The 11,448-nt window shown below is 53.3% G+C and overlaps 2 protein-coding genes across 2 annotated transcripts; both read right to left on the reverse strand.

Annotated features, from left to right (window-relative positions):
• Positions 1 to 496: 496 nt before the first annotated feature.
• On the reverse strand, positions 497 to 9,326 carry RHO25_011327 (uncharacterized protein; the record flags this gene model as incomplete). The annotated part of the gene is made up of 2 exons (XM_023601827.1): positions 497 to 1,713; positions 1,781 to 9,326. 2 exons carry the CDS (start codon positions 9,324 to 9,326, stop codon positions 497 to 499), a joined length of 8,763 nt encoding a protein of 2,920 aa, XP_023451504.1.
• Positions 9,327 to 9,793: 467 nt separating this feature from the next.
• RHO25_011328 (uncharacterized protein) lies at positions 9,794 to 11,402 on the reverse strand (the record flags this gene model as incomplete). The annotated part of the gene is made up of 2 exons (XM_023601826.1): positions 9,794 to 10,985; positions 11,044 to 11,402. 2 exons carry the CDS (start codon positions 11,400 to 11,402, stop codon positions 9,794 to 9,796), a joined length of 1,551 nt encoding a protein of 516 aa, XP_023451246.1.
• Positions 11,403 to 11,448: the final 46 nt, after the last annotated feature.

Consider the following 11,448-nt stretch of genomic DNA (forward strand, 5'->3'; position numbering starts at 1 on the left):
TCCACGAGCTTCGCAAGGCTAGGGATCAGATGATTGCTGCTCGTGGGCCGATCGATTCTGCGCAATGGGCGACGATGCCAAACAAATTGAGGAAGAAGTTGGCTGGAACGGAATGAGCTATGCTGACGACTTTTGCGGGTTCTTGCATGTTGGCTGATCGATGGCAGGCACGTTTGTGTAGTTTCTTGTAGTGGCACTAAATGATCAATTGACTGATACCGCAAGCATGCCGAATTTTTGCAGCAGCATAGAGCACCGTTCGTGGTATGAGTGCTACCCTCAACCCAATTGTCGGCCCAATTGAACACTCCATCCTCGATGTAGCCGCTACTGCAAAGGCTTGATGCCAGCTAACGCACTTGTTCTAACACTGTCAGGCCAAAGAACGTGCAGGGTTGGATTCTAGGGAGAAGGACACACAGCAATCTGTGCACTTTGAAGAACCTTCTCTCTGCCTCGCACAACTTCCAAACCAAGTCATGATGTACCACTATCTCTACACCAGCTGAGGAGAACAACCCATCGAGCCCTCCACAGCCAACGAAGCGAGATCCGCAAGCACCGGATTCTGAAAAACATCTCGCACAGTAAGTTGCGAGATTCCATGCCGTTGAGCAAGCCCAACGAACCGCATCGCCCCAATCGAATCCCCACCAAGCCGGAAAAAGCTATCGTCAAGTCCAATGGCGTCTGGACTGATCTCCAGAATCTCGGCCCAAATTTTTTGCACCAGCTTTTCAGCCTTGGTGCAAGGTTCGCGGCGTGCAGTTAGCTGTTTGGTGACTTCGTCCTCGAACTCGCTTTGTGAACGTTGATGAAAGGCGCGTAGTGCAGGGCGATCAATCTTGCCTGTCGCTGTTCGTGGAATATCTTGCAAAGATACTAATTCTGAGGGAAGCATGTAAGTGGGTAGTCGGGATGCCAGTTTCTCGGTCGCAATCGGCGATAGGCGGCGAATAGTCGCTTCGTGATCTCCTGTTGGTTGTTGTAACGAGACAAAAGCCACAAGTTGAGCGTCAACGACCTCAGCCACGACCTCTGCGCCTTTGAAGCGCTTTGTCGCCACATTCATTGTCTCCAGCACAGACCGTATACCGTGCTCAACCTCCTCAAGCTCTACACGCTGGCCACGAATCTTGACCATGGTGTCTTTACGCCCAAGAAACACGATGCTTCCATCTTCGTCGAACCGAGCCAGATCTCCGGTTTTATACAGCCTTCCAGGGCGACCTGCTTGGAGGCCGGGAATTTCAGAGGTGAGCCATTGTAGATCAAGTATAAATGACTTGCTCGTTAAACTTGCATTGCCCACATATCCTTCACCTACGAGTGGACCTTCCAAGTAGAGCTCTCCGACGGCGCCTATAGGACAGAGCTGCGTGGAATCCTCTTGAGACACAATCCAAGCACATATTCCGACAGGCCGACCGATACTACGGCCCTTCGTGTTTGCCGTAACCTTCAACACCGTCGCTGTCGGAGTACACTCTGCCGGTCCATAAGCATTTCGAACCTCGACATGCTCTGTTAGCGTGTGCCAATCACTGGGAAGCACAACCTCTCCACCTAGAATGAGCGTGGAAAGTCTTTCAATACCAGATAGATGCCTGGCGATAGAAGGCGTGAGATCGGCGAGCGTAATGTCGTATTTCAAAAGTGCCCCAGAGAGATCATTCATCCGTTCATCTGGTGAGGGAATACAAAAGCATGCCCCTGGTTCTTATCAGCACATAGTCTCGTGGACGGGATCACCGAAAAGTTAGCACTGTACTGTACTTACCGATTGTCAAAGTATGCACCAGATTCGACCAAAAGACATCGAACGCGTAGGACGCAAAATCCAACACTCTCGAGGTTCGCTGATAGTTCAGACTCACCCTCTGGTATTCCAGCGCAGAGCACATATTCTGATGCGTGATCATGACACCCTTGGGATCGCCTGTGGTTCCCGAGGTGAATTGTATGTACAGCAAATCGCACGGACTCACCATGGAGAGTTCCTGGTCTGCGATTTGCGACGACTCGATGAGCAGATTCGATCCCACGATCATAGCTGTGTCACAGATTCGCTGCGCCAATTCGATATTTGAGGCGGAAGATAAGCAGATCGTGCATTGTGCCTGTCTCGCCATGGCCGCGAGTCGCTCTTCAGGCTGCGTAGAAGGATCTGTCGCCACTGCAGCGGCGCCACATTTCATCACGGCGAGTGCAGCGACCGGCATCCACATGGACTTCTCCAAAAGTAGCAAAACAGCGGTACCATGAACTGTTCCCCTGCTTATGAGCTGTTTCGCAACTTGTGTCGAAAGATCATCCAGTTCCTTGTATGTAAGGCTACCGTCCCAGGCGCAGACAGCAGGACACGAAGGCTGTTCGTGGACTTTGAGCGTTACCAGCGAATGAACGCAGGTGCTCACGGCCTCGGGAACGTTCGCATTCCACTTCCAAATCTGCTGAATATCTTGCAAATCGGTCAAATTCAAGCCAGCTAGCTTCGTGTCTTGTAAATCCTGGTCTAGCACTTGGCTGATGACATGGCGTAGTTGGTTCACTAACCGCTCGGCCTGTGCCGTAGTCAATGTCCCGTTGTTGCATGACAAGTAAAGTTTCTGATGCTGAACATCCAGTGTACATCTCAATGGCGCGGCGATAGTCAGCGGCCCATGGAAAGACTTCTCGCTTCCCACTTCCAGTACGACGTGAAAGTCACACGCGAAAGCCGCATCATCACTCATCAGCCTAAGCCAATCGTAGGGTGTTCGCTGCAATTTGCGAATGGTTGCACCCCGACATTCGACTTGACGTGTGAGTGTAGACAAGCTGCTGGACGGGTCAATTGCAAGACGCATAGGCAACGGATCGACGATTTCAGTTCCAGCCGCGGGTAGAACGCCAAAGACTGCTTCGTCAGATCCTGTCATGCGTGAAGACAGCAGAGCCCATGCGGTCCTCAGCGTAACTTCAGGTTCCATATGGTGCATCGTGACCTCCGGAATGTCGGCTTCCACTCGACAAACAGATGCAGTCTCCGCAGCGCCGTCCGATGATAGAGGGAAGTGAGTGGCCTGCAGACCATCGAGCTGCTCCCGCCATATTGACTCTGCCAGATGCTCCTCGCAGCCAACGACATACCGGAAGAAACCGTGCCAGAGGCCATTCGTTTCGTTTTCAAGCCCGTAGCAGAAACCTTCTTCCCCAGGTGTTTTCAGCAAATACCGCACCGCCAGCTTCAACATCTGAGCCACCGCCTGGGCCGTCTGAACCGGAATCGTGGCCTCACGATACTCAACAACCACAGCCATCGCCTCCCGCTCCAACGCAACACTCAGCCCAATATCAAACTCATGTCGATCCTCCCCACCCATCTCTTGAAGCGAGAAACTCCCCGAACTCATCGCCAGATCCGCACCACGTACCGAAACCGTAGAATTGAACAGCCCATGCTGTTGTCCACGAATCGCCAAAACATGCAAAATCTCGGCCAACGACGTATGTTGAATATTCCGATGCTCAATCGTATCCCGTGAAACCCGACGAAACACTTCCTCAGCAGAAGCTCTCACATCGATGCGACTCACGAGTAAGCTAACCAAAGGGCCTACCATCATTTCGATTCCATCGACGGGGATATCTCGTCCGTGAGAAAGATATCCAAAGCAAACTTCACGATGACCGGTGAATTGTGCGAGGACGAGCGCCCAGACCAACTGCACGAAGACGAAACGTGTGAGACCTCGTGTAGCGCAAAACTCCGCCACGCCGTGCATTTCGCTCCGTGGGACTTCGAGAACAGCGAAGCGTTCATCACGAAGAAGTTCTCCGCGAAGATCCTCGCTCCGTTGAGTGGGGAAGATGCAAGGCTTGACATTTTGTAGAAGTCGTTCCCACGCAGATAGACGTTGCGCTTGAGGAATGCTCACGACATGGCGGACGATGTCGCGAAATGGAGGTGCGGCGGCCGTAACGGTCGCGAAACTCGAGGCTGCACCATCGTAAGTTTTCACCAGTTCGGCGACGATCAGACCCAGGCTTGCGGCGTCGATGAGACTATGGTTGGCGTCGAGTCGACAGGCGAGTTCGCCACTGGAAGGATCTTCGCAAATCGTGAAAGTATGCTCGACTTGATGCGGGAGGAAGTGTGGCGGGTTGAGGGTTGCCAAAGTTGCTGTTGCGCTTTGGTGAGTGTCGCTGGCGGCACGGATGTGTTTGACAAGGATTTCTGGGTCTCGAAGTAATATTTGGATGAAGCCACCGTTTTCCGGGTGCGGCATGAAAACAGTCTGCAGGATACTATGTCGTTTGACCACCGTTCCCCACGCCTGTTCAAGTTTCGCGCTTGACAATGGAGAAGTAGCGCCAGGACTTCGTACACAACTCCAGATGTTCGAAGTGGTATACGATGCGGACCCACTCTGGATGCTGACACGCATGCCCTCTTGAGCAGGCAGGCAAGGGTACATATCAAGCACTTGGTTCACAGGAATTCCGGCTCGCGGGAGCTGTTGCCGGAGCATCACGTCAAGACTCTCATATGACAAAGACAGCAAAGGCAAATCTGTCAACGTAAAAGACGGAGGCGTCTTCTGTAGTTCCTGCGTGAGAGTTTTGAGCGCCTGAGCGAAAGACTTCGTCCAAGACTGGAGTCTTTCCTGATGGCGCATGTCCTTGTGGATGTGAAATGTGACCAGAAATTCATCTTCACACCTTTCGGCGCTGATCTCGATTGCACTGCTTCGCTGCGCTGTGGGTGACATTTCGCACAAGTCCAGATCTGCAGTGTCTAAACTCTCCGGACGCTTGAACAAACCCGTCTCGGCTTCCAACTGTTGAAACTGCCCAGAGAAATTGAGGACCAGTTCGGGAAAGTCATGAGTTCCAAAGGCTTCCTGCCCAGACTTGCTTTGATAACGACAAGAAAAATACGGCTGTCCCTTGCCAGGTACCCGTCGCCGATTATCCTTTGCCAAGCGAACCAGCTCGAGCAAGGTGCTTTCAGATGACATGGAAAGAGGACAGGGGCAAAGAGTAGTGAACCACCCCACAGTGTTCGTGATGTCCAGTGATAAGTCATCAGATGACTCTCGTCCATGCCCTTCGAGCCAAACAACAATCGGCTCTCTCTCAGGAAAAGTCTGCCAAAAGGAGCGTGTCAAAGCAGTAATAATAATATCAATCGGCTCAGTTCGCAAAGCCTCATTCGCCTCTCCAAACAAAGAAGCCGTAAGCTCTGCATCAAAGACAAGACTGAAAGCCTCGCAGCCCTCGAACGTATTCTCATTTGCAGTCAGACCCCAAAAATCCATTTGTGGCTTCGGGACCGCATATGGCAAAACTGCAAGTGGCGAAAGAGTCGCCCCCACAGTATGCTGCCGCTGAAGCCAGTGCTGAAACGAAGCTGTAGCGTGAGATCTTAAGCTACCATGTTCAACAAAGTCTTCTATATCCGCCCAGAGAATGCGCCACGAAACCAAGTCGATAATCGCGTGGTGCGCCGAGAGAAGTAATAGCTGGGTGTTGCTTGATTCGACATGGAATAAATCCCCAACGAACAATCCACCGCGGCGAAGATCGAAGGACTTTTGCCGTGATTGACAGATATTCTGCACTGCTTCGTGTGATTCAACCACATGCTCGACCAGGATAGGATACGGGCATTCAGACATCGGCATGATACGTTGCTTCCAGCAATGAACTTTCGATTCCCTGTCGAAATAGCAGCGAAGCATTTCATGTCTCGCCACAACAGCTTCCAAAGCAGCGGCGAGCACCTCTTTGCTCACGGGTTTGTTGAGCTCGAGAAGGAAACTTTGGTTCCAATGATTAAGGCCATCGGGATATAGATCGAAGAAAATTTGCTGAATGGGAGAGAGTCCGAAGAATTTGTCTTCCCGTTCGAGCTCTTTCTCCTCCTCCTCGCTCGAGGTGGCTTTACCCACGTCATGCGTCGTTGCGATCCGACAGCGACTGGCCAGTCTTCGAATCGTTGCAGTTTCCAAAATGTCCGTGACGGTGAACAGGAGGTTGCGGAGCTTTCCCTGTGCGACGACTTGCATGGCGGAGATGGAGTCTCCGCCGAGCCTTGTGAAGGCTTTGTCCACTGTCACGTCGGTCTGCGATAGGTTGAGCACGGACATCCAGATTTCTTGGAGAATTGACTGAGTCGTACCCTGAGGCTGTGTGGTAGGTTCTGTATCGATCGTATTTTCATTCTCTTGATGTTGGGACCAGAGAGTCTTTCCTAGCTCTTGAAGCGCATTTCGATCGATCTTATCTGACGCCATGCTGGGAATGGTCATCAATGGAAAGAATGCAGACGGTACCAAATACGATGGAACCTTCTCCAGGAGTTTTGCAGAAAGCCCACGCACAGCGTTCTGAACCACGCTATCGTGCAAAGATTGTTCTTTTGCGCTCTCTGCATCGTGCTTCAACGTGACAAAAGCAACCAGCACTGCACTTCCACCATTCGACGACTGAATAATTTCCGCAGTCACAATCGCCGAGACTGACAATGACAGCGCCTCTTTGACGTGGTGTTCGACTTCACTGAGTTCCAGCCTTTGCCCACGAATCTTGGCTTGCCTGTCCTTTCGGCCGATGTACTCTAGTGATCCATCCAATCTGTACCGCACGAGATCTCCAGTGCGATACACACGTCCTTGGCGGCCAGTTCTGCTTGAACTTGTGACGGTAGAAGGTATACCCTTTTCCAACCACGCAGGATTCTCCATGAAGCATTCTTTCGTACGAACCGGATCGTGAAGATACCCCTGGCCGACCAACGGTCCTTCAAGCCAGAGCTCACCCACAGCTCCAATTCGACTCAAAGTTTGCGAATCTGGGTCAACAACCCAAGTGCACACGCCTCGTCCGTGTCCGATGCTAATGTCATCGGGCCGGATTTCAGCGATCGTTGCGGTAATAGTGCACTCTGCCGGACCGTAAACATTGAAGATTCGGGTCTGTGGGCCTGCTAGATGGGCATCCTCGGGGATGACAGGCTCTCCGCCGAGAATGAGAGTGGAAAGACGGGAGAGCGCAGATCGGCCGACGATTCGCGCAACGGAAGGAGTCAGATCGACAGAGTTGATGTTGTATCGTTCCAAGCAGCCAGCAAGATCGTTGTCACGTTCTTCTTGCGAAGGTATGCAGAGGCAGCCGCCAGATGTGAGGCTGTGCAGACAATTGGTCCACCATGCGTCAAAGGAGCAAGCCGCAAAGTCGAGAACGCGAGATTCCTCAGAGAATTGAAGCAACTTTTGTTGATGAGTTATAGCGGAACAGAAACTTTGATGTGTGTTCATCGCTCCCTTGGGCACGCCCGTACTTCCAGATGTGAAATTCACATAGAGCGTGTCTGAGGGTTTGACCAGGGGCAATGCGCCGCTGGGTTCCTCTCTGAGCCACATGGAGTCTGATCCCACCACGACGAGGCGTTCAGCACCAACTTTGCTCGCGAGAGAGACATTGCTGCTCGAACAAAGAAGTATTTCAGTGCCGACCTGAGCGATGATAGTGCGTAAGCGGGCTACCGGTTGTCTCGAATCCAGACAAAGGCATGCCGCGCCTGCTTTGATAACGCCGAGTGCAGCGACTGTCTGCCATTTCGACCGCTCAAACAGAATTGGCACTATGGTCTCGCCGGCGACCAGTTTGGGTCGGAGGTGAAGAGCGAGTTTTGTTGTCGCACCCTCCAGCTCTCCATAAGTGAAATCGCCATCCCAAGCGTTGATTGCACATGCTAAAGGACGTTCCCGGGCTCGCGACGCAATCACATCGTGCACGCACAACGGTGTTTTCTCGGGCAAAGCATCATTCCACTCCCAAATCTGATGAAGGCTCCAGGATGCCATTTGAGCATCTTGAATTTGCGATGCAGCGCGATTGTGATCAGACAACTCCATGACCGCGTGCCTGAAGCTTGCAGCTACGAATTCAATCTGCTTCTCGGGGACCAGATTGGAGTCGAATGCGATTCGTACACGCAAGGAATCCTTGTCTGGCCAACATTGAACAACGACTGCGTATGTGTCGGATGTGGATGGCGACCGTGAATCCTCGTCTGTGTCCAACTCTTGCAGCAGGCGACTTGAAGCAGTGGAATCAGCCTTGAACAGCTGAGGTTGCACCACGAGAAGTGATTGAAACCTGCAGCCGATCGCAGCTTCATCGCTCACGGCGCGGATATTTTGAAGTCCAGTCTGCTCGAAAGGAAGCATGGCAACGGAATCACGCTGGACGAAGCTAAGTAGATCATTGTAGCACCAGCTAGAACCCATCACTATTCTTTTTGGCACAGTGGCAATAGTCGGTCCAGCAACAAGACCAAGTTCTTCAAGTTGTCCTTGGCGACCATTCACAGTGAGCCCGAAAAGAGCTTCATGCCCGCCCGATTCATTCGCCACTGCCAAGGCCCAGGCCGCTGCGATGATGGTGGCTTTCGTGTAGTCGCACTTCTCCCACGAGATCGCTGTCAACGTACTTTCCAGTTGGCTGTCGGGAAATGCCTGCAGTCCTAGTGGCGACGAGGGGAAATGTACGCCCCGAGTGTCGTTGAAGTACTCTCTCCAAAACAGCTTTCGGGCCCCTTGGTCCTGGGAGTGCAAATGATTGATGAAATATTGCATTGGCTGAAGTGGCGTGCGCGGTTGTTGATAGTATGCGCGTTCGACGTCGTCGAGGAGGAGATCCAGACTCCAGCCATCGAAAATGGCGTGATGGATTTGCCAATGAACATGACGATGTCCTGAGGCATTCTGCTTTCGAATGATAGTTATTCTTGAAAGTGGATCTGAAAGACCCATGTGGAGGTTGCGACTAGCACAATCGTCGAGCGTATCCACGATATTGCATTCCAACGGCTCATCAAGAATTGCCTGCCAGAGTCCAGACTCAGTTGCGGTCGCCAGGCTGAGTATTCTTGTTCGTAAAATCGGATTTGACATAGCAACCTCTTTCCAAGCCCGCGTTAAGTGGTCGAGGTCGACGTCTGGCCCGATCTGATACGAGAACTGAACCACGTAATTGTCTGGATTCTTCACTCCGAGCGCCATAAGGCCCTCTTGGAGCGGAGTACATGGTAGGATGTCGGCCACGCTGGATGGATTAACACCGCAGAGATTTGCAGCATGGGCGATGGTATCGGAGGTATTGCCAGAGGACGGCAGCAGAGAGAACGGGGAATAAGCAGCGCCCGTGTTACATTCATCGTCCGCCGGGGGCACCGGGACATGAGGAGAAGGCCTCTTCACGAGGTCGATGCAAGCATTCTCCTCTGGAGTCCGATCATGGTGTCTGAAGCCGTCTGTGACTGAAAGTCCGCCCATTTCGAAGTGATTTCTGGCCAAAAGGCGAGCACGCTATGGATCTGCTGGGTGGCACAGGATTTGTGAAGGACCTACAAGTATGCCCTCCGCTTCGGCAACGAGCGTGAACATTGCTTGTCTCAACCATGTCCGGATCGAGATCGTCTTTGACTGTCGTATACAGTGTTGTGCAACGTCTCATTAGAGAATATGGTTTCGCGCTAAGGCAAGCGTTTGTAGATCGTGACAAGACACGTCAGCAAGCATTTCTGGCAGAGACGTTTGCTCGCATAACCGTTTCATTAGCAGAACCTTTGCTATCGGGTTACAGCGTGCGTTGCTTTCCTAGCCCAAAGCACCTCCTAGCTGGCGAATTCGCAGGGAGCGGAAAGACAGTGGTGAGCACAAGCAAATTATTTCAGAATGGCGGTGGGCAGCGAACACCTGGGACACAATTGCGGGGAGAGAGCTAGTGCTTATAGAGCATATCAGATGCCATCGATCGATGAGTCTTCAAGTCGCGAGAACCAGATGTGTTGGGGCAGCATATCCTCCAGTCTGATGCCCACTTTCCACGCCCTGTTATTCTCAATCTCGAACACAGCGGAGAGCGGGATGTCATTGCCTCCTTCGGCCATTCTCATGTAAGCGATGAACTTGGTATTGTCGCAGATGTGCTTGTACGTTAAGGTGAAGCCGCAGGACCGCTCCGAACAATCTGCAAACAATTGATCAGCTCGAGCCTGTAGAATGATTTGTTGGTAGCCGGGGTTCCAGTATCGTCCGGTATATACTTCGAGTGGCAGCAGCAAGGGCTGAAAAGTCTTAATGCCTGGACAGAGATGTTGCACGATCTGTTCTTCCTCTCTCATAGCGTCATCTATAGAATACACGTGATCCTCGCTCGATGCCACCGACCCACACTCGGATGCGGTGTCGGGCCACTCTTCTTCCAGCGCTAGCTGCGACATGTCGTGGACGGACGGAGACGATGTGCTACGCTGGGCCTCATCGATGAATAGGTACATGAGCTGGCCGAGGAGGCTGTCAGCATGCGCTGAATTACTCACGATGGCACCTCCGAACTGGAGGTCGGCGATGAAGAAGTGAACTGTCGCGCTTCCTGCCTCTCCTCCGTTGTGCAGAAGGAGCGTATGGCCTTGGTAGCGGCGGACGTCCCAGCCAAATGCGTAGAAAAGATCTAGGTCAGCGTCTTGGCAGATGCGGCTCTCGGTGAGGGCATTGAAGACGTGTTCAGTGATTGGGTCTTCGCGCTGCATCATGGCACGAATCCACTTCGCATAGTCTCCGGCCGTGGAGAAGATATTGCCGGCTCCCTGAAGCTCAGCACCATCAATGTGAGGCATCACACAATGCTGCTTGGACTTGCGATCCCAGGAGTAGCCTTCGGCGATGCGCAAGGCCTTCGCCTTCGCCCGCGCGTGGCCCAGACATGTCGAGTGCATGTGCAGCGGCTCAAACAGACGGCGCTCGAGATAGGCGGCAAAGGGATCGCCGCTCTTGGCCTCGACGAGATAGCTGGCCACGGTGTAGGTGAGGTTGCAGTAGATGAAGGAGTGGCGCGGCGGGGCGGCGAGAGCCAAGTGTCGAAGCTTGCGTGTGATTGACCGTGCATCGTCCGGTCGCGCCGCTCCGCTCCCGAGCAACGCCAGCTCGTGCCTACGCGGTGATCAGTCCGTTTCGTTCATGTGCGGTGTACGTCGTGACGCGCCCTCACCGTGGCAGGCCGGTGCGATGGCATAGCAGATCGGACACAGCGACGTCGCTGGCGCCCGGCAGCGCGAAGTCAGCGGGTAGCAGGTGCCGCATCTCCGCCTCCCACTGCACATCCGGGTGAGCGTCGTCGTCGGCGACCAGGAGCGCGACGGCGGCGGCAGTCAGACACTTGGCCGCCGAGCCGACGGGCACAGCGGTGTCAGCGGTGAAGTCTCGTGGCGGATCCAGTGCCGCCCTGCCATATGCCCTGCTCTCGAGTCGTCGGCCTTGGACCAGCGACACGGCCAGACCGACGACGTGATGATCGGCTAGCAGTCTGCTGACACGCGCGCCGCACTGCGGAGACAGGAAAAAGTCCATGACGGCGTGGAGGAGGAGGAGAGAGCAGGATGGCGAGCATGTCAGG

Source organism: Cercospora beticola, chromosome 7, assembly GCF_033473495.1.
Source record: "Cercospora beticola chromosome 7, complete sequence".
NCBI lineage: Eukaryota > Fungi > Ascomycota > Dothideomycetes > Mycosphaerellales > Mycosphaerellaceae > Cercospora > Cercospora beticola.